The sequence below is a fragment of the Panthera uncia genome (assembly GCF_023721935.1).
Source record: "Panthera uncia isolate 11264 chromosome E2 unlocalized genomic scaffold, Puncia_PCG_1.0 HiC_scaffold_19, whole genome shotgun sequence".
Lineage (NCBI taxonomy): Eukaryota > Metazoa > Chordata > Mammalia > Carnivora > Felidae > Panthera > Panthera uncia.
The window spans coordinates 28,724,040-28,748,245 of NW_026057588.1; the positions used below are offsets into that span (position 1 = coordinate 28,724,040).

Sequence of the window (24,206 nt, forward strand, 5' to 3'; positions counted from 1 at the left end):
GTTAATTTTTAATGGCTTTTCATATTTAATGTCTTTTCCTATTAAATGTCCATGTAAAGCAGATGCTCATTTGCTAGCTTTGTTAAATCTCAAGAAGCATGTTATCAGTGAAACTATATAGTACAAAATAAAACCCAAAGAACTTTAGTGAACTTTTCAGTGTTCCTGGAAGTTGATGAATCTAATTAATGAAGATTTGAAAGTATGGATATCATATGTCCTCAGTTATGAGAAATTCATTTCTGAATTAACAAGTAGAAGTCCCCTCATAGTTTAAGAATTACTTGAGCAAATTTAGATATCTCTTCCTTACACTCGTTCATAATACTTTGTCATCAAATACATCTATGCAGATGATGATGGCTACTACTTTTCATTTTATCAAGTTGGTTAGCCTGTGCTGTTTTAAGTTGGATATGGGTTTTTATAATATGTATTTTATCATGAAGAGGAGTCTGGCTGTACTATTTCTTGTTGCCACTGTGACAAATCACCACAGCACACATTTATTCTCTTATAGTTCTGGACGTCAGAAGTCCAAAATGAGTCTTTACAGGCTAAAACTCCAGGTGTCAGTAGGATGGGTTTTCCCTGGAGGCTCCAGAGGAGAATCTGTCCAGCTTTTTTGAGTGCCTACGTTTCCTGTTTGTGACCATATTATTCCAGTCTCTGCTTCTATTGTCACATAGCCTTTTCCTCTTATAAGGACAGTTGTGATTACACTTAGAGCCTACAAAGCTATAGTTTTAGAGCAAGCAAAAAAACCAAAAAACAAAACAAAAAAAAAAAACCCTTAAAATTTAAATTCATTTCTTTTTTAAAAATTTTTTTTAATGTTTTATTTATTTTTAAGACACAGAGAGACAGTGCACAAGCAGGGGAGGGGCAGAGAGAGAGGGAGACACAGAATCTGAAGCAGGCTCCAGGCTCGGAGCTGTCAGCACAGAGCCCGATGCGGGGCTCAAACTCATGAATTGTGAGATCATGACCTGAGCTGAAGTTGGACGCTTAACCAACTGAGCCACCCAGGCGCCCCTTAAATTCATTTCATTAAAATATTTATTGCTATCACTTCTGTTTCATAAGTATGCCAGCAAAATGTACATTTTAAACATTTATAATATTTCAACACTTATTATATAGCATCTTAATAACCCAGCCTCAAAAGAATGTTTGATGGAATGAATATACTTAATATTTGGTAAATAGTGTCATGAACAGAATCTTTTAAGTTCATAAGAGGCATTTAGGATTTTAATTTTGTTTCTAATTCATTTGTTAGACACAGTCTAAAGATTCAAAGTACAAATATAGACAGTGGTATGATAAAACCTGTATACTTATCACTCAGCTTCAATAAGTATCAACTCATGCCAAACTTGCTTCATCATTACCTTATCCATCCTTCATATTATTTTAAAGGAAATCCCAGATAGTATATATACAGGCATATGTATAATATATATGAAGATTTTTTTAACACACCCACAATACTTACCATTACATTCAAAAATCAAATTCACAGTGATTCCTTCATATCATTAGTGTTCCACTGTTCAAACTTTCAGACTTACCTTGAATGTCATAGATGGCTTGTTTGGGTATAGCTGCTTTATCATCTCTTTAATGTGTAATTTTCTTTTAAAATGACATCAAGATGGGTTTTTTAATGAAGATTTTTATCATTTGATTATATCCCAGATAATTAAGCATTATCTGTAAGCCATTTACCAATTATATTCTCTTTTGAAAATAATTTGACTACATTCTTCCCTTTAACTCTTATAAGTGTTCCCATGCATTTTTCAGGCTCTTTTCTTTTTTAAAGCATCACGTATCTTTACTGTTTGTTTCATTTTTATAAAGCACTTTGATGACTTCCTTTGAAGTGGCGTATCTATTTTCAGGGACTTAAGTTTCAAATAACGGTTATTAGTTTGTAAGTGACAGTGTTGAGCTGCAGTATCTAGTTTGTTCCAACTAAAAGATTGTATGATTTCTACAATATTTAAGAAAGTAAATCATCTGTATTTTTTTTTTGTTTTTCTGTAATCTCTTAAATTTTTACAATGACTATGCAGTATTGTTGTAAGGAAAAGCGTTTTTAATGTAAAGACAGACTGATATTTTTTTTTTTATTTCTTATATCCTGTATTGCATTTTCTTTAGGAGACCTATCTCTTTAAAAATGTGATGGAAATAAAGTAGGAGTATACCAGAAAATGAACTGTATAGGGCAAGCAGTTTTGAAATTCTTGTTCTAACCTAATTTCTTAATATTCATGTAGTATATCTAGAAAGCATATCTCTGTCCTGTGTAGCTTCTTGACCAAAGAGATTTGATCCTTACTTATCAAAAGCTTGAGTTAAACAACAGTAATAACTTACTTAATCCTTTCCTAAAAACTCCAGCCTATGTTGGCAGTGAGCCTAATTTGCCGTGAGCAGATGCTGTGCTGTTTCAGACCATAGCATTTGGAGTATCCTTTGAATGTATGTGTGTATGCTGAATTCAAATTCTATCCCCAATAAATGTGAGGAGATAATGTTGTAAATATACTTTGATAGATTTTCCTCTAAACTTCAAAACATCTTGAAAAACTGCCATTATGTATTTCAGGCAAGTTTTGTGGCATCTGGAAATCGGACAGATATTTCCTTAGATGATCCTAACTTCTGGCAGAAATGGGCTAAAAAGGCAGAAATAGATATAGATGCCATCAGTGGCAGAGTAAGTATTTCTTTCCCTTTAAAACATTATCTATTAGGATACTTTCTAATATTATTATAGTATTTTAAGGTATTCAACTGTGTACTTATTGAAATCAATTTACTTCATGAATAAATTGATGTGGAGTATCTGAACGATCATATATTGAGTTAGGCACTGCTTCAATTTAATACCTCTGGTATCTATCATGATAGGTTGTAATACAGGGAAAATTTAAGTTTGGATACTCATATTCCTAAAATTGTAATGTGTTTTTTAATTTGTAAAATGTCTTCAAATCATCAGTTATGTTTGTTTTGCTCTTTAACTTTGTTTCCTTGGAGTCCGCTCCCATTAATGATGATCCAGTCAGATACAAAAGGAGAAAAAAAAACAGTCAAGAAAGTGGCAAAACTGTTTCTTTTTTAACTTTACTTAGAGCTAAGAAAGGGCCAAAAAGCTAAAATACAATTTGTAGAACTAATAATAACATAACTGTTTACTTCATAAGATACCTGTCTAATTATGTATAGGAATCAATGTTTGTGAATCTTATCTATTAGCAAGATAACTGCTAAATGATTAAAAGAATTCTATATTAAGCATTGGTGCATGGGATCTATTTTAATAGATAGTCTTTTTAATTAAAATGTAAAACTTTACAATGAGAAATAATACCACTGCCATACACAATCGTTACTATTTAATGTGTTTCAGAAATATGTGTAATTGTATGTGAAACAAATAAGTAAATTTGAAACGATATTTATAAAAACATCATTATTTACATATGGCATGTTTATATGTCTAAAAAGGCAATGGAGGGGCACGTGGGTGGCTCAGTTGGTTGAGCATCCGACTTGGGCTTGGGTCATGATCTTGCAGTTCGTGAGTTGCAGCCACATCGGGTTTGCTGCTGTCAGCCTATCAGCGCAGAGCCTGCTTCAAGTCCTCTGTCCCCCTCTGTGTGCTCCTCCCACACTTGAGCTCTCTCAAAAATAAATGAGCATTTAAAAAAAATAAAAATAAAAAGGCAGTGGAATCTGGAAGCAATGGAATTTTTTACTCATTAAAAGTATAGGAGTGCCCTGATGTCTTAGTCGGTTAAGCCTCCAACTCTTGATTTCAACCCATGTCATGATCTCACGGTTCATGAGATCAGATCCCATGTCTGGCTCTACACTGATAGCACGGAGCCTGCTTGGGATTCTTTCTGCCCCTCTCCTCACTCGCTCCCTCTCACTCTCTCTCTCTCTCTCAAATAAAATAAACATTTAAAAATAAATAAATGAGTTTAATGAATTAACTGGATAGAAGATAAATACACCACTTAGCCTTCTTAAATATTGGTACTAACAGAAGTAGAAAAATATAATGGAAGAAAACATCTATTCACAGAAGGAAAAAAAGATACAAAACACTTAGGAGTATACTTACTGACAGATATATGTGATTTAGTTAAGTAAATTATCAAATTTAATTGGGAGATTTGTCAGTTGGCAAGAAAACTACATATTTTAAGCATTTTAAGAGTTTGTAAACATAGGGGCACCTGGGTGGCTTAGTCGGTTAAGTTTCCAAGTTTAGCTCAGGTCATGATCTCGTGGTTCATGGATTCGATCTCTGCATTGGGCTCTGTGCTGACAGCTCAAAGCCTGGAGCCTGCCTCGGATTCTGTGTCTCCCTCGCTTTCTGCCCCTCCCCCACTCGTACTCTTATCTCTCTGTCTCTGTTAAAAATAAATAAATGCATTTTTAAAAAATTTAAAAAAAGAGTTTGTAAACATAGAAACGCAACCAAAATCAAAATGTTAACAGTTTTTTCATATAACCAGACAATATGTAAAGTTTCCCTGGAAAAATGAATTGTCAAGAATATTAAATGTTTATTTTAAATGCACTTTTAGGAACCTGTCTTACAGCAATAATCATACAGGTACAATGATAACAACAGTACAGTGATGTTCATTGCCACATTTTTTTGTTTTAGAAAAAACTTACAAACTAATTAAACCTCTTGCGATAGAGGATTAGTGCATGCATTACTGTCTAATGCAATAAGTAAAAATAATCATGTAGATCCCTATGTACTAGTGATATAGAAAGAGCTCCAACACAGTTAAATTTAAAATATGAGGGAGATATAGAACACTGCCTATAGTGTGATATTTGTGAGTTTTCAAAAGTCTCTGTTGGGGATCCAGAGACGCTTGTATGCATTTATGCATTCATCCAACTATGAGTCAAGTGCCATTCTCACATTAGGGACAGTGTGCCCAAGACAAAGCAACCACTGCTTTTACACAACTTATGAATTCTGGTAGGTGAGACAGGAGTAAACAAGTGCATAAGATAGTTTCAGAGAGGGAAGAAAATGAAACAGATGGCAGAGAATGCTGGGAGGTGTAGAGACAGCATTAAGCGACGTGGTCAAGGGAGGTCACTCTCAGTTGTGCTGAGATTGAATGACCAGAAAGAGCCAATAATGTAAAGACATGAGGAAAATCTTTCAAGGTACAGGGAATGGCAGTAAGCCATTGGTGGAAATAAGCTCTGGTATTCCAGAAATAGAAATGACATGGTAGTGTAGGCAGTGAGGAGGTGATAGGCAAGGTCAGAGACCATAGATATGGGTCACATTATAGGGCCTTGTATATTACCTTGGGGAGTTAAGCACTTTATAAGTAAACTTTTATAAGCACTTATTTAATACTTGTACAGTTACATTTTCTTATTTATGCTTTGAAAAAGACATTTAAAGGTTTTCTGAAAATGAAGTACCAAGAAGGCAGACTAGCATTATTTACTATCTATTAAAACATAATGTATTATAAACATGATTAAAACAGCATGCTACTGAGAAAAAGATATAAAGAGTAAGAACAAAATAACAGAAAAAGATCAAATTATAAGTTTTAATAAAGAAATATTAGAGAAAAAGGCATTATATAATAATCATGACTAGAATATTGAGTTAGCGTTGGGGGGAACTTTATAATGATATACTCTATACCAAGTAAACTCCAATTTGCAATAAAAAAAATTTTTTTAATTCTTTGAAAGCATGAAAAAATGGAAAAACTAGATTTCTGTTTTATCAAATACTTGGTGGGAAAACATTCTAAATTAGAAAGAAATCACAAAGGAAATGTTTGGCATATGCAAATACATAAGACTACTTAAGTACTTTTTCCATTAAGTACTCCAAAGTACTTAATGGAAAATAAAAGGGCAGTTAGACTGGTGAGACTTATTTATAGCAGAAATTTATATCAAAGTCAATATTGTTATTACATGAAAGCTCATATAAGGTGATCAAAAATACATCAAACCTCAAAAGATTGTGGGCAGAAGACTTGAAAATTTACTCAAAAAATACAGTTAGGGTTTTTTGGTTTTATTTTTGTCTTTAAAGAAGCTGGGGTGGGGCAAAAGGACAACTCTTTCTTACTGAAAAAAGGCTGATTAACAAATATAGAAGGAATAAGAGAAGAGTTCTACCATGTATTGCCCACAGTAATAATTGTAGCAGACAAGACCCATTGATGAATTCTAAAATTAGTGGGCAAAATTGAAGGAGAAACAGACTTTTTACATGTTCTCAAAGAATATCTTCCTAACTTGGAAATATTTCATTGAAGGTAAAAAACATGTCAACTTAAGTTGTTTTGAATGAGTTAAACTGAATTAAACATGGTGAGGTTCATACACTTAATTACCTTGCTTTTTGTGTATTAATATAACTCTTTTGGAAAGGACTAAAACATGTTTTTGGGTCTATAAAATATTTAAATCCTTTGACCAGTATTGGTATTTCTAGATATTTCCCTTTTTTGGATTTATCTTTAGGATAAACTTAGATTACAAATATTTATTTTAATGGGGCACCTGGGTGTCTCAGTCGGTTAAGCATCCGACTTCAGCTCAGGTCATGGTCTCATGGTCTATGAGTTTGAGCCCTGCGTCGGGCTCTGTGCTGACAGCTCGGAGCCTGGAGCCTGCTTCAGATTCTATGTCTCCCTGTCTCTCTGCCCCTCTCCCATTCATGCTCTGCCTCTCTCTGGCTCAAAACTAGGTAAACATTAAAAAAAATTTTTTTTAACAAATATTTACTTTAGCATTATGTATTTTAAAAATTGAAAACAAAGGCTCTTGGGGGGCTCAACCTGTTAAGCATCCAACTCTTGATCTCAGCCCAGGTCTTGATCTTAGGATTGTGAGTTCAAGCCCCTCTTTGGGTTCCACGCTGGGTGTGAAGCCTACTTAAAAATAAGGCGAAAAAAAATTGAAACCAATCTAAACTATGAATTAGGTAAAGAAAACTAAGATGCATAAATATAGTTTAAAAATATATTATGGTTATTATATAAAGCATAACACAATAACTCTCATATTAATGATAAGACCAAATACCAAACTCTTTTCATCCTATGACTGTGATGTCACAATATTATATGTGTATGGTAATAAGCATTTTAAAGGAATATAAACATTTTTAAGTTGATCTGGTAGGTTGATGAAATTGTTAGTAATTTCTTTTTCTGACTTTTTGTAATTATTTTATTGTTTGTACAATTTGAAAGGTGAAGATATAAAACACTGTTATAAACAAAATAGTAAAAGGACCTTTAAGTAATAGCTGTTAACAATTTTACAGAACAGCTTGGTTATTGACACTCCAAGAATTAGGAAGCAAACAAGACCCTTTAGTGCCACAAAAGATGAGTTGGCGGAATTATCTGAAGCCGAAAGTGAAGGGGATGAAAAGCCCAAACTCCGGAGACCCTGTGATCGTTCCAATGGCTATGGAAGAACTGAATGCTTTAGAGTAGAGAAAAATCTTCTAGTTTATGGGTAAAAAAAATTTTTTAATGTTTCTTGTTAATAGTCTATATAAAGTTACAGAAAACGTACACTGTATTCTAGTGTATTTTTTCATCTTGTTAGAATCAATAAAAATCTATTTTAAGTAGATTTAAAATACCCTACATTTATATGCTTAACATATATTTAATAGCAGAATGATGGAGTATCCTTAAGTTTTAAATTATAAATGTATCACTGAAGTCAAATTCCTTGTTTTTCTGAGATTTGCATATTCAATAATATAAAATGGATAATCTTGTTATCCATTACTGAATAAGACACATTTGAAATCACTATACCATGGTTCTGCATTTTACACTCAGGGAAAAAAACTTTATTAGGTAAATCCTATTCATGACAAATGTGTTTTTTGTAGTTTTCAAGCCTTTTATCCATGAGTTCTGTTTTTCTCTAGAACTTGACTAAATATTAATGTAAGTTTACCTTTTTTAACCAGATGGGGCCGATGGAGAGAGATTCTGTCTCATGGCCGTTTTAAAAGGCAGCTGAATGAGCATGATGTAGAAATAATTTGCCGAGCCCTCTTAGCTTATTGCCTTGTTCACTACCGAGGAGATGAGAAAATTAAAGGCTTCATATGGGATCTCATTACTCCAACTGAAGATGGGCAGACACGAGAGCTACAAAATCATCTGGGTAAGAACATTCTTTCTTATTACATTTGTGTTTAGTTATATAGGTGGCACCATAGTACCCTGTAAAGTGTTGAAGCACTGTACAGTTAACACTAATGAATCAGTTCAAGTTCCAACTTAGAAAATACCAGTGTTATCAGTTTGGTTGGGTTTCACATACAGGTTTACGTGCAGTTTGGTTATTGATCCAACATAAATCCGTTTGCAGGTTGTTGTCTCAGCAGTCTTCCCTCATCCGTGTTCATATAGATCTATCTCATTTTTAAAACTCCTTTTTAGTAGTTCATAGTGTTGCTATTCCATAGTTTATTTAGCATCTGCTTTTAATGATGGGCACTTAGGCCATTTCTCACTGTAGAGAATTAAAAAACAAGTTTCAGTGAAGATCCTTCTGCGTTTATCCTTGTTCATGTGAATAAACCTTTCACTAAAATAAATACCATGAATTGGAATTGTCGAAGGATAGCTTATGTACATCCTTAGTACCTAAAATGTGGTCTATGGGTTAATAGCGTCAGCATCTACTGAGAGCTTCTTAGAAGTACAAAATCTTGGGCCTCAGACTTACTGAATCAGAAACTGAATTTTAACAAGTTCCTTAGCAATTAGTATGTATATTAAAGTTGAGAAACACTGATGTATACATTTTAAGTTTTCATAAATACTTTAATTTGCCATCAGATATGACTATACCAGTTTACAACTGTAAATTGTATATATAAGGTATATATAAGTCCCTTTTTCTCCACATCCTTTCTAATAGAACATTCTTTTCTGCATAAAGTAATTCTTTCATAGCATAAAGTAATTGATTTTTCTGTAAAGATAAAAGATTACTACGCCCTGAAAGTTGTGTTACAATTTTGTTCTATTTAATCAACACATACCTGTTATAGTGTCTACTGTGTGCTTCTCATGCAAGGTAGTGGGAAGATAAGAAGAAACAAGATCCCTGAGCTCATCATGAACTTTGCATTCCGGCCAGGTAGATAGACATAATAAGAAAGGAGATAAATAATTACAGAATGTGATAAGTACTGTGAGGTAAATAAAATAACTTCTGAAATGGAGAAAACAGAAAGCACCTATTTTAGATTAGGGTGATCACTGGAGGCTGTCTTAGTTGCAGGCAATTAAATCAGTAACGTGCAGAACTGACTTCAGGTAAGGATGGAAGATGGGACACAAATATAATCTCACTCTTCCTTGAAACCCCACTTACATGTCAGTGAAGAGAAAAAAAAAATTAAGGCATTACACTTGATAAATTCCACAGACAAAAGTCCTAGTTTCTTCAACAAAGTGGGGGCAGGCAGGTAAAGAGGCTATCCAAAACCCGTGGCTCTCAGCCAGACATGATTCTGTGCCCGGTCCTGCCACCATTTAGGATTGTCACTGCTTTGAGCATGTCACTAGCATCTAGTAGGTAGAGGGCATGGGGGTATAGACAGCCCTGCACAATAAAGAACTATGCAGTTCAAAATACCAACAGTGCCGAGATTGAAAACCCTGCTGTAACCTAAAAGATTTAAGAGTCCTTAACTGCTTGCATTGTGGGGGTCTTATTTCATTCCTGGTTGAAACAAACAGCCCAGGGGATTTTCTAAAATTATCTTTTTTAGATAATAGTAAATTTGAATATCAAGTATTAAGGAAGTATTATTTGCCTTTCTTGGGGCTGATAATGGTTATTTTTTTAAAGGAGGCTTTGTCTTTTATATATCGCTAAAAGAGCCCCACATCGAGGGTAGAGATTACTTAAGTAAATAAACTTTAAAAGGTGGGTGGGTATCTGACTGGCCTAGTCAGAGGTGAGTGCAGCTCTTGATCTTGGGATTGTGAGTTTTAGCCCCACGTTGGTGGTAGAGATGACTTAAATAAATAAATTTTAAAAATTAATAAATAAAAGATAGTCATATTTGTTCATGAAATGATTGGTGTCTTAGATTTACTTCAAAATAATATAGAAGAAAAAAATAATAACATAGAAGGTTGGGGAGTGAACAGGGTATAGATGAAACAAAATTGACTATGAGCTGATAATTATTAAAGTTGGATGACAGGACATTGTGATCCTTCATATTTCTCCATCTGTTTTTGACTATGCTTAATTCCATAATTAAAAAGTAAATAGGCATAAACCCTCAAAAGAAGAGAGAGAATGGGAGAGGAAATAGCAACACAGTTTTGGAACCTGGAAGCAAATAGGTGAGTGGTGACTAACTCAACCAACCAGAGAGAGTTGAATCTTAGGTCAGCAGTAGGAAAAGGCAACGACCGACTGGTTTGCTGCACAGATTACCCAAAAGTTTCAGCTTGTGACATATCAGGAACCTCTGAAACTAGGTGTAAAGGACAGAGGTTTTGACTACAAGTGGTTTAAACAGAGTTCAGATTGCTAAATATCCTCTTCAGTTCTGTGTCATCAGGATGAAAAATGACTTAAAGTTTGTTCTCTAGGGAGAGTGAAGTGGAGGGTCTCTGGGTTGCATTGGTAGTTGAGGTATGGAGCTCCTAAATGGGGACCGAATGAATGTATGTATATTGAACAATGTCATACTCAAGGAAGAAAACTAAAGAACTTTCTTTGCGGAGTCTGATCAGGGCAAAACCTAACAATATGAAGGATAACAGCAGATTGCCCTTCAGTGAGTCCCGTCAGACCATCTGTGTCAACTTTTTGGTCTGTCTCAAATATGAGCAAACAACCAAGGATACCAGACACCCGAGGAAAGTTTCCAACATGAGAGGTGGAGACGAGAAACAAACCATCTAAATGAACTCGGAGGAAATAAGGACTATGCAAGGAAAAGAACTTTTTTAAACCAGCATTAATATCTTTAAAGATACTTCAAATATACTGTGATTTTGGAGGAAGAATAAGGTGCTGTAGAAATAGTCAAGCACAACAGATCTCGTGTAAATTATAAATTAGCATGTAGCAGAAGTGAAAAAGTAAATAGGATTATGTGATGAAATCTGAAGCAGTTTTGTTAAAGAGAAGTTTATATGGAATATCTACATGTTTTATTAGGAAAACTTAAGTATGTATATTTTTAATTATGCACTGGTTTCCAAATCAGAGTGAGGAGGTCTCTGGAATATAGAACAGTATTAACATAGAACAGAATAGCAATTTAAGGTGGAGGGCATTAATTAGTACCAACAAGAGATACTACACAGTAATAAAATGATCCATAAAAGGAGATATAACAAGTATGAACTTTATACACCAAACAAAACGGTCTCAAAATATAAAGGCAAAATTGCCAATATTGTCAGAAGAAATGGACAGGCCACAGCATGCTTCTGTTTACCGTTGTGGTAAGATTCCTGGCTGGTAGAGGACAGCAAGGAAAAGAGATACGAGATAGAAATTGAAAGGAATCAAAACTGTTTTTTTAGTAATTGTTAAAAATTGTAAGTGAAACAACTCAAGCATCATTGAGTTTAATAGGTAGGTGGTGGTATGCAGTGATACTCATACAGTAGATTTTTAACAGCAGTTAAAATGGATAAATTACAGCCTTGTGAGTCGGCAAGTATTAAATCTCAAAAAAATACCAAAGTAATCAATAATTTGAAGAATTGCATGTGAAATACAATGTCTGTAAACTTAAATATTTCTCCGACCTATGAATACAAAGAGGCATGGAATGAAAAGACAAATTCAGGGTAGTGATTATCTCTGGGAAGGAAGGAGTGAATTGAACTTCAACTATGCGTATTCATTTCCTTTAATAAAATACTGACCAAATATGGAATATGCTAAGGTTAAGAGTAGGAATATATTTTCTGTAGTTTTGAAGTATTTCAGGGGCGCCTGGCTGGCTCAGTCAGTAGAGCATGTGACTCTTGATCTTGGGGTTGTAAGTTTGAGCCCTCCGTTTGGTGTAGAGATTACTTTAAAATAGTAAAAGAAAAAGAAATATTTCACAACAAAAGTATCACATAAAATGAATATAGCTCTCTTAAACAGGGATCCACAATGACTAAACCTAATGCAGTTTTGAAAATCAAGAGGCCAAAGCTTATTTTATAACTAAAGAAACTAAAAGCAAAGCAGAGGTACAGGTTTTAGCTTTTGGTTTTTACATTTGGAAAACAAATAATGTGTTTTAGAACAAAATGGAAATTACAGTGATTAATTTCAGATACAGAATTATTGGGTGTTTGTGGGGAACTGTTAATATGTGTGTATAATCATCATGTTAACTTACCTTGCGATTGGGTCAGTATTGTTACCATTAATATATTTTTTTTTTAACATTTTTTTTTTTTTTTTGAGAGACAGAGAGAGACAAAGTGTGAGCAGGGGAGGGGCAGAGAGAGAAGGAAACATAGAATCTGAAGCAGGCTCCAGGCTCTGAGCTGTCAGCACAGAGCCCGACGCGGGGCTCGAACCCACAAACCATGAAATCATGACCTGAGCCGAAGTCGGAGGCTTAACCAACTGAGCCGCCCAGGCGCCCCATGTTACCATTAATATTTTAAAGATCTCTATACAGCCTGCACAGACCTCTGAAAGTCTCCAGAAATTTCTTGTGTTGAAAAAAATGTGCCAAATTGCAAATCTTTCTACAGATTATCCCTGATATCACGTGTCCTTCTCATTTTAACAGGCCTGTCAGCCCCAGTACCCAGGGGTCGAAAAGGGAAGAAAGTAAAGACTCAAACAAGCTCATTTGATATACAGAAAGCAGAATGGCTTCGAAAATATAATCCTGAGCAGCTACTTCAAGATGAAGGATACAAAAAACATATAAAACATCACTGTAATAAGTAGGTAGTAGGGTATTTTTAACACAACTCTTTAGAAGTTTATATTTCTGAATTTATTAAAAATCTTAAAACATGCTGATTTTGAGTACAGAGACAGTGTGGTCTAGGACCAATCCTAATCTTAATCTTACAGGGTATCCTTCAGCAAATCATGGTATATACCTCTTGTGTCACTGTTTTCATCAACAGAGAGAGAAATAAAACTGGCCTCCAAATGATCTCATTATATCTTACTTGGATATTAAATAATGAGGATTGTGAAGATTTTGGAGAAACCTATTTTATATATATGGTAGTAATGAGATTTATTTAATCAGAAGTAATTACTTAATTACAAAAATTCTGTGTACAAATTCTTTTCCATTTTTAACCTCATGGATGAATTTTCTTTAATGATTAATATCTTTGTGTCTTTTGATTTCCTTTCCCTCATTTTAGGGTTTTGCTTCGTGTAAGAATGCTGTATTATCTAAAGCAAGAAGTCATTGGAAATGAGTGTCAGAAAGTATTTGATGGAGTTGATGCAAGGTAAATTAATTAAATAACCTGTTGATATTTTCAGTAATATACTGAAAATAGCAAAAATTCTATGACCAGAAAACTGTCTATCAAAGTGGCTGCTTACTCAGTGAAGTTCACAAGAAGAAAATTCTACCAAATTTACAGAATTCACCCTTGCCAGTTTGTTGCCTTTCCTCTGTTAGTCTCAATCTGGCTCTGTCACTAATAGCAGTATCAGTCATCATCATCATCATCATCACCATCATCATCTGGCTCTGTCACAACAACAGCAGCAGCCGCAAGCTTCCTGCCACCAAATCTAAAACTGAACCTTCCCTGTGTTCATTCTTTCTTTTTCCCTCCTAACCCAGTGGAAGAATGGTGACTGACTTTTATCCACATATGATCTGTCCGACACCCTGGTCTCTTTGTTCCTTATTCTACTTCTCTCTTCTTCCTGAAATGCTGTCTTCTTTAATTTTTTTGTAATACTGTCTTCTGTAGGCATTCATGCAACTATACCCACCCGGTTGTCCTTTTTCCTCAGCGCTCTGTCCCTCACCCACAATGCTGCAGCCACACTGGTGTTTCTGTTCCTCCAGCACGTCAGGCTCATTCTGTGCTGTGCCTCCTGGTACACTCTTACACCTCAGCTTTCCCAGAACTGTCTCTTCAGGTCATTCAGGCCTCCATTCAGCGTCTACCTCCTCAGATAGGCCTTCCCTGGCCTCCCTAGCTAAAGCAAGCCTAGCAGTCACTCGCTACTACGTAACCTTACTTTATCTCATTCATAATGCCTATGAAATGCTTATTAGAGTCATGTTTATTTGTCTGTCTTTCTCTTCCCACTACAGTTTAAGCTGCTTGAAGGTTAAACGTGCTATCTGTCGTATTGATCATTTTTTCACAGCCCCTAGAATCTGGGACATAATAACACCCAATACATATTTGTTGACCAAGTGACCCCTCTTTTCCCTTGGCCTCCACTTGTGGAGAAACTGTGATCTGTGAATTATCCCTACATTTCCTCTTTCATTAATCTCCCCCTGGCCCCCAACTTCTCATTTGGATTTTAACATATTTGTATCTCCCTCAGCATAGATCCAGACACACACACACACACACACACGCACGCATGCACGCACGCACACACACACACACACACACACACAGTGCTTTTGGACCTGTGTCTCCTCACGCTACTGTATTATCACTCTCCTTGATTTCTGTGTCGGTGTCTCCTTTTTCTGCTCTCCCATTTCCTACGCACCCCCCCACAGCTCAGCTTCCACCCCCTCTCTTCTGCCTGCCCGCTCGTCCACTAGTAAGCTTGCTGCTGAACACACGGACGTACCCTACTGCTTATCTGACTTCACCTTTGTTGGCCACTGCCTCCTTAAAATGTGTCTGTAGCAGCATTCACCTGGATGTGTTCTTTCTAGCTTCTTTCTGCTTATTGTTCTGCAGGCTCCTCTTCACCCCTCTTAAATGCCTTCTCATAGGCCCTCTTGTTGTCACCTCCTTTTCTTGGATGCTGTCTCTCTTCTGTGGTGTCAGGTGTTTTTTAAATTTTTTTTTAAGTTTTATTTATTTAAGTAATCTGTATGTCCCATGTGGGGCTCAAACTCACGACCCCAAGATCAAGAGTCGCCCACTCTTGCAACTGCCCCATCAGGTGCCGCATCAGTTTTTGTTTTTATACTAAGGGTCTTCCAGATCTATCTCCAGTTCACATCTCTCTCCTGAACTTCAGGTCCACATTCCTCACAGGTGCCATGATTACCAACGCCTCCAGGCTTTTGCACTCTTGCTGGAACATTCCCTTTCCCCCTTTCCTCCATTCTCCGGGCTCTTCCTGCTCAGCTGGCATCACCTCAGCCTCCAGGTCAGGCACGTACCCAGAGGACCCTGTCACACCATTCACCATGCAGTAGTGCAGGTACCTCTTCATGAGGGCAGGAAGTGTCTGCCTTATTATTGCTATTATTGGCACTTAATGAGTGCTGTTTAAATATATTTTGAATGAGTGATCTGGCCTGGGGAAGTTAAAGACAGTTTTATGCAAGAGACAGCATGTGAACTGAATCTTTAAAAACAGAAATCAACAACAGGAGCACATGCACCTCATTATGGTCCTTTCCCTAGCAGTTAACAAACACTTAACATCCATTTGTCACTTAATATCAAACACAGGGTAGGTATATGCCCTTTACAAGTAGGAAATCTTTCTACCTCCGATGCTGGTCACAGTGTTCTGAGCGTAGAGTGCCACCTGATGGTTGGTGAGGGGAACTACCTGACCCTCTTAAATTCTTTCCTCCTGCCTTCATCTTTTGGTTCTCACACTTTTTAGTCCTGGTCAGGAAATCAATCAAAAATAAATATCTTCTGTAACTGTACTTCTGTAACTGTATTTTTCCTCATCATTTTTTCAACTTTGACCAAATCACGGGAAAATCATTCTTTCTCTATTTTTCTTCATTAAGCTAGAAAATACTGTGATTGCAGCCCTTCTGGGTTTTTTTAAAGAAGATTAGAGGTAATAATGTTACTTAAGTGCAGATAATTTCCTTTAAGAATCTAGAGAAAGGTCTACATCCTTTTCTCCATATTCTTTGGGTTAAAACTTTTTTCTGCTGGCAAAAGATTTATGAAAAATAAAAAGTAATTTCCTATCCACTTTTCATGGTTTTTAAAAAACGTTTTTGAGAGAGAGAGCCAGAGCATGAGGCGGGAGGGGCAAAAAGAGAGGGGGATAGAGGATCCAAAGTGGGCTCTGTGCTGACAGCAGATAGCCCGACGCAGGGCTCAAACTCACAAACTGTGAGATCATGTTCTGAACCAAAGTCAGACACTTAGTGACTGAACCACCCAAGCACCCCAGAAAATGGCAAGTTTTTGATTCATAATTTGATTAAAACATTCAAAGTGCTATTTGTATGCTATATATAACTATCATGCCTAAAAATGACAATATAATAAAGGACTAAAAACTATAATAAATCCGTTCCGTGAATGCTGTGGTAATATAGCTGTTTTCAGGAATATGAAACAACTACTAAAGAGCATTTTTAATTTTGCAAACATAATTTCCTTTGCTTATCATGTGAAATTACTACTCTCCCAGAAACCTTTTATAAGTAATACATACAACACCACTAAAAAGGAAAATCTGCCATACATGGAAGGACTGAAATGTTTACTTATTTACCATAGTGATTCAAGCCATTGTCTCCCTTAGCCTAACATACAACTTATGTCTGACAGGAATTAGCAAATAAATGTCATTAATTTTCACACACAAAGCATCATTCTTGTATTTTATTCAACAAAGAAGATGGAGATTGGATAGGATAAATTATTCCAGGAAATCAAATAATTCTAGTTGAGAATTTCTCTGTTTGACGTTCGTCATTTATCAGTTTTCAAAGAATCAGAGATACGATAAAACGTAATGAAAATGAAGTAGAATTTCATCTTGTCTCGGCACCAAAATTTCATAAGTTAATTAACAAAGACCTATATGGATATATTTGAAAAAGTGAGGAGTTTCCTACTTACAAATAATTTGTGTAGCCCAAGGTCATTTGTAAGTTGGTTGTCTTTGGAAACTCAAAATAACTTTTCATATAGAAATAAATTGATAGGGGCTTCTGAGTGGTTCAGTTGGTTAAGTGTCCGACTCTTGATTTTGGCTCAGGTCATGATCTCACAGTTTGTGAGATCAAGCCCTGTGTCAGGCTGTGTACTGACAGCATTGAGCCTGCTTGGGATTCTCTCTCTGCCCCTCTCCTGCTTTCTCTCTCTCTCTCCCAAAATAGATAAATAAACTTAAAAAAAAAAAAAGAAAGAAACTGATAAATGGTCAATATGTTCCCGGGCTAGTTCACAAGAACCCAATATTTAACCACTAATATAGTGGAAATAAAGAACAATGGCCATGAAAACAAAAGGCTTCTAAGTCTTATGAGTAAATAAAACATGAAAATGGGGGCACCTGGATGACTCAGTTGGTTAAGCATCTGACTCTTAATTTAGTCTCAGGTCATGATCTTGCAGTTCTTGGGTTTGAGCCCCACATCAGGCTCTGAACTGACAGCATGGAGCCTGCTTGGGATTCTCTCTCTCTCTTTCCTTTTGCCCCTCCTCTCTCTCTCTTTCAAAATAAATAAATAAATACTTAAAAAAGAAAAAAAAACAACTTTCCATTTTCCTTTACTTGTAAGCAATGCTTAATTTTTCAGTGGGATTTACTTACCAATAGCAGTCCAGAAGAGATATGACTTGTTTTGCAGCCCAAAGCAATTAATTTGCCCTTCTAGGGCCTCAGTCTGCTGGTGTACAAAATGAAATACTTGAGCCAGCTGATTTTTGTCAGGCTGTTTGCTGACATAACATTCTACTTTCCCATAAAACATTTTGTTTGTATCTAAAGGAAATCAGTGGAAAGAATATGCTTCGTTAAGAGTAAAGTAAACCTGTTGAAACATTTCTTCTGTTGAGTTTAGGAATATTAATTCATTTTATGCTAACTATGTTGTGCGATTTTGTAATTTTTATCGGTGGCAATTATGGAAAACAAAAAGATCAATGAAATGAAATCTTAACATCTTTTCCTAAAAACCATAATGCTGTTTACAAACTAGGTAAAGTTTTGCCTCCTCTTTAACTTGTTTGTAATCATTCATAGTGCCATATCGTGATTTCTTTTTTAAAGTGACATTGATGTTTGGGTCCCAGAACCAGACCACTCAGAAGTTCCTGCTGAATGGTGGGATTTTGATGCTGATAAGTCCCTTCTTATTGGAGTTTTTAAACATGGTAAGTGAGAAGTAAGGTAGGTAGAGTCGTCTTCTGTGTATAATATAATTCAACTAGTTCTCAGTTTGATTTCCACCTACAGCTTTATTCCAGAAACACTCATATTATTATCAATATCAGGTACAGCATACACCACCAAAATATGTCTGTCAGTCACTACACTTCTTCATGAAAGGGTGGCAGAAGTCTCACATAACTTCCCCTCAGGAAGAGTTCTTAGGTCAAGTGTGTTCTGTGTGATCAGTTTTCCTCTTTTCACTTTAACTGATAAATTTAATCTAAAGTTTTAAATATACACATGCCAGATCATGTAATTTGTGATAATTTCTGGAAAACATGCTTAATGTATATCATTTTAATATATGGTCCATTTAGTCCAGGAACATTATCTACCATAAATGTGTGGAATGCTTATATTTATACATCTTTTTTCTTTTTATCCTTTTTACTTTCACAATTGGTGATCCCTCCAGGTTATGAAAAATATAACACTATCCGAGCAGACCCAGCATTATGCTTCTTGGAAAGAGTGGGAAAACCTGATGAGAAAGCGGTTGCTGCAGAACAGAGGGCAAATGATTATATGGATGGGTATGTGCACTTCAGGGTCTTGGTTTCTCCATGTATCTATATCAACATCACATATTCTGTCAGTGATGTTTATCTTTAAGTAAGTAAACTTTCCGAGTTTACAATCGGAAAGAACTAATGATACTCTGATAAGTTAGTGCTTATCCAACAGTATGATCAAGGAAGAGGCTGGACCTGCCCCATACCCATTCTTGTGATGAGTCCTTCATTTTTCCATTCTTAATGGTCATGGCCATTAAGGTCATAAAATTCTGAGGGCATAAGAGGAAAGAAGACGGCTAAGAATATTACAGTTGAAGAGAAATATGATGTTGTTCATTGTAACAAGTAAGGGCCTTTACCATCTTTGTTTTCTTACCAAAAGAGAAAAGTAAGAGACTATGTTGAGGTTAATATTACCACATTTAAAAGTGAACTTGGTAGTAAGAGTCCATTAGAGGTAGCTTTCTTCTGACTTGCCATAGAACCACCTTCATGCTGTGGCTTCGAGTCCTCAGGCTAAAGAACAGAAATTTCAGTCTGAAAACGCACTAAAAGGTCCTGGCAACAAGACTCCCATTTGTCCCATCGAGAGAAGTTTTAAGTCCAGTACAGTAATTGTGGCATCTGTTGGTATTTTAACAGGGATGTGGAAGATCCAGAATACAAACCTGCCCCAGCTATCTTTAAAGATGATATGGAGGTACGCTTTGGATCCTATTTTAAAATCCTCAATTCTAGTTACTCCATGGTTTCTTTTGTTTGCTGTTTCTTTCTTTCATGTTTTCCTTATACCTAATTCTGTTCTTCAGAAGAGCAGCTAAGTTAGTGATCCACTTAGGTTGACAGACATCACAAATAATCATTCAGAATTTGCCTGATCTCCCTTCTGGACAAGCTGGAGGCTGGCGTGGACGTGTGGATGAAGTGGAGCTTGCCCACGTGCTGCAGTGCTAGGAACTAAGAAGCACGGTGTTGGGGCAGAAATCCCAAAGCAGAGAGTGACAAGTAGATACTAAAAGTACACGGCAACAGATAGAAACTATGCCCACGTAAAGGGTTTAAAGTAGAAGGTAGAGAGGAGAGGAATTCTGAGCTGGGAAAACATAGTTCTATGTGTTCTGTTTATAGAAAGTCAAAAGGAAGAAGCAGAGTTGGTGAAAATACAGAAAATAGTCTGTGGATTGGGGGAAGTGATGTTAAAAAGGATGAGGAATTCTGTAGTACTTAACAAGGGCATGGTAAAGGACTAGATGGTGTGGTAACTGTCAGGCAAGGTGTGTTGGTCTTTGTGGCCAAGGGGCTTGAATATTGATGGCAGTATGAGGACAAGTGAGAGTGAGGGCCAGAGTGTGGCAGTGAGAATGGAAATCCTATACTAAATGAAAACCCTCAGAGGAAAGCACTCTCTGACAAACAGCACCAAGAAACAGTGTGGACTCTGGGTAGGAAAAAAAATTGTTTCCCCTGAGAATTCATTAGCCATAGGCCTGCTTTCTCTTGAGTTTATGGTTTGATTTCTTTTACATCACCTGCATGGTCCAGGAACTCTCGAGCCAAAAATGTGACATAAAAGGATCCCAAGGTGTAATACCCCTGAGATACCTGGTAGAAACATAAAGAAAAAGAATTATGGAAAAAAAACAGCTTCAGTGTAGACTATACTTGGTCCTGAAGATAAAACCCTCTGTGAAATGAGGTCAAAATCCAAAAATTTTAAAAATATGAGGAACAATTTACCGGGAGTAAATGTTAGCAAATACAACAAAGAACAGGATTAGACCTCTAAGAACTTCTGATATAGATCTATTAAAATAGAAAATAAGTAATTTTTAAATGGTTAAAGACATTAAAGAAAGATCCAAGAATAAAAGAAAGATGGATCTGATTTTAAAAGAATAGGGACATATGGAAAAAGAATTATGTAAAACTTTAGAAGTGGAAAATACAGTCATTAGAAGTTAAAACTCAACAAATAGGTTAAACATTGTGCTGGAGAGGCAGATTAGACCCAGATCTTGAGAGAAGACATTATTTAGAAAATAGATATGAGGAAAGGATCCACAGTGCAGCACAATGGCTCAGTTTAGCCCAATCAGGAGAGAGAGACCACATAGCAATTTGAACAGGGAAGGTTTGTAGAATGATTGACTGTAATCGGTGGATTAAAGTGATGAGAGATTGGCTGATAAGAAGTAAAGAGAATGCTGAAGAATGGAGGAGTGGGTACTCTTCTGAGGGCTGATGCAGAGCACCTAGGGAAGAGCCCCATGTCCAGCAGGGCTGAGATCCTCACTTTTTTAGGAGGGCATGGCCACACCTCATTGGTGGCGAAACTTGCTGGAAATCCACCCTCTGGAACTTGCCGAAGTCCACCCTCCAGGGTTGCCAAGGGACCTTTTCCTGGGGAAGTGTCTCACTGGAGGCACTTCACTAGACAACCACCCAAGGGCGAGGTCACCAGGGAAAGCCGCTAGCCAATAGGCACTTAAAGAAGCTGCTTGAACTGCAGAGGTGAGCACGGGAGGAGTTCACCCAAACCAAAGAAGAAAAACCCTTTTCCTCATACTGTGTCTCTGGCTGCCACTACTGACAAAGCTTGACATCATACTGGCTGGTGAAACATAGTATTTAAAGAGCCAGATCCATTTTCTTAGGGCCCATAAAAGGTATGAAAGGTAATGAATTTAGGGCTGAGAGGCAATAAATCAATACGAAAAACTTTTTTAGAGACAAGGAGGATAGCATGATGATGTCTGGTTGGTATATGTCCAGTCAGTATTCCAGAGGGAGTGGCCAGAGAGCATAAAGGAGAAGACCTGTTTTAAGAGAGATACCAACTGAGAATTTTTCAGACTTAATGAAAGACATGAATCCTGAGATTCAAGAAATAAAGTGAATCTTGGCAGGATAAAAAAAATTAAGTCCACTCTAAAAAAACATCCTAGTGAAATTACAGATGTTCCGAACAAAGAGAATATGTTAAAAGCAACCAGAGTTAAAAGACCCACTTGAGGGGCGCCTGGGTGGCTCGATCGGTTAAGTGTCCGACTTCGGCTCAGGTCATGATCTCACGGTCCGTGGGTTTGAGCCCCGCGTCGGGCTCTGTGCTGACAGCTCAGAGCCTGGAGCCTGTTTCAGATTCTGTGTCTCCCTCTCTCTGTGACCCTCCCCCGTTCATGCTCTGTCTCTCTCTGTCTCAAAAATAAATAAACGTTAAAAAAAAATTAAAAAAAAAAAAAAGACCCACTTGAAAAGGAATGACAGTGGTTCTAATTTCAGTCTTCTCTAAAATAACAATAGAAAATAGTAGTCATTGGTAGCACCTGACTGGCTCAATTGGAAGAGCGCACAACTCTTCATCTTAGGGTTGTGTGTTCGAGTGCCACATTGAGTGTAGAGGTGACTTAAATAAGTAAGCAAACAAATAAACAAACTTTAAAAAGATAACAGTTGGGGTGCCTGGATGGCTCAGTTGGCTAAGCCTCCAACTCTTGATCTCAGTTCAGATCGTGATCTTATAATTCATGAGATCAAGACCCACGTTGGGCTCTGTACTAACAGCACAGAGTCTGTTTCAGATTCTTTCTCTCTCCCTCTCTGTCTCTCTCTCCCCCCCCACCCCTCTCAAAAAATAAATAAACAATAAATTAAAATAAACTTAAAAAAATAGTAGTCATTGGAATAAAACCACCAAAGTTATGAATATGTTTACAGTAATGTTGGAATACCTAATTGGAGCTGCTCTGTTGACAGATAAAGATTAGATATACACCACAAGCAAACTGTTCAAGGCTGAAAGAAAAAAGATTTGCTGGCTAATAATCAGATATGAGAATGAATAAATTATGGAAGTTGGTATATAGAATGAAAAAAAAAAAAACAGCAAGAAAGCCTGGGGCATATTTGCAGGTAGAGGAAGGGTGGGGGGAAAGCAACTGGACCAAAAGTGGTCACGGAAGAGGAAAATTGTAGTGCAAAATAATTGGTCTGAAGTGTAAAAGGCAACAGAGAAGTTGTAAATGGGTGGGAATTTAGAACAAGAAATTAAAATTTTTAATTTTGATAAATTAATCATTAAAAACTCTATTACAAAAAGTTCTCTACTACTATATTAAGAAACCTGATTCTCTTTTCTTCTTCAGTGTATCTTGACCCAATTACCCTGTGACAAATTTCTGTTTTCTTTTAAAAGGATGATGTTTCTTCACCAGGAGATCTTGTTATAGCAGATGGAGGTACATTGCATTTATCTCTTTATTTAGTATTATTGAAAATTCACATTCTCATGATACCATGAAATCAATAAACTGTTCCACTTTTGTGATGTTTGATGCATATGACATTTTTATTGAAGACAGTTGTAATCATTATAAGACATACTAGTTGATTGGAAATGTAACAGTATTTTTAGTTACAAATAGTTACACAGTGACTCACTAAGCTTTTATGGAATCAAAGCTTTGATGATTTTATGGTTACATTACTAAATTTGCGTATGAGATTTCATCATTAAAGTGTTAGTTCAGTAACCCATCCAACAACTTATTAGTTCCATATGCACATTAGGGTCCATTCTTTCTCACACCCCTTTTCTACAAAGCCTTCCTTTGCAGGGTCTTCCTTCTACTTCCTTCTGGTTATCAAGATAGAAACATACTGTTAGAGTACACTCACTCCCACCTGGCACCCAAGTGGAGTCGGGCCTCATCTTTTCATAGTTTGACTAGGGAAGAAGGAATAGCATTGGCTTAGCATGAATGATTACTGCTTAATTATGGTGTATGTAATTAGAAGATTATTCCCTGGAAACAGAGAGCTAGGTCCTGCACTTTATTAGGTGAATAAGAGCATAAAAGTGACAGCATTGTTATAGGGAGTTTTTTATAATATATGTTCCTCACTAATGGCCTTTAAAATGTTTTGGTTCTCACATAAATTGAGATAGATTTAATACAGAAGAAGGCATTACTTAAAAGTGTCTACAGTATTCAACTTCCCAAAGATTTCAGTTTGATTTTTAATTCATTTAAATTAATGCGAGTGAGTATTTGCCAGGCAGTAAAACGTATTAGGCCTGGAAATGCAAGAGTTGTATTTTCTGTGCAAGCGAAGTTCAATAGATAATATTGTGGTTCTTTATTCCACTGTGACCTACTTTTTTTGAGCTGCTGTAAAAACTTGTTGTAATGTTTTTACAGCTGTAGTTAAAAGAAAACCTTTTTATAATGAGAGGTTTGGTTTGTGTGGGTTTTTTCCCCCACATAATCAGATTGAAAGAAAAAATATTTTAAGTAAGGA

At 36.3% G+C, this 24,206-nt stretch overlaps 1 protein-coding gene across 11 annotated transcripts in view; it reads left to right on the top strand.

The window, feature by feature from the left end:
• The window catches only part of CHD9 (chromodomain helicase DNA binding protein 9), a 233,508-nt gene that overhangs the window by 179,041 nt on the left and 30,261 nt on the right, over nt 1–24,206 (top strand). For all 11 annotated transcript variants that reach the window (XM_049621122.1, XM_049621121.1, XM_049621124.1 and 8 more), the window contains 9 exons: nt 2,621–2,731; nt 7,367–7,563; nt 8,033–8,232; nt 12,854–13,013; nt 13,452–13,541; nt 18,232–18,335; nt 18,809–18,926; nt 19,551–19,608; nt 23,101–23,143. In XM_049621122.1, coding sequence (XP_049477079.1) covers nt 2,621–2,731; nt 7,367–7,563; nt 8,033–8,232; nt 12,854–13,013; nt 13,452–13,541; nt 18,232–18,335; nt 18,809–18,926; nt 19,551–19,608; nt 23,101–23,143 — 1,081 coding nt within the window. The remainder of the gene's footprint in view (nt 1–2,620; nt 2,732–7,366; nt 7,564–8,032; nt 8,233–12,853; nt 13,014–13,451; nt 13,542–18,231; nt 18,336–18,808; nt 18,927–19,550; nt 19,609–23,100; nt 23,144–24,206) is intronic.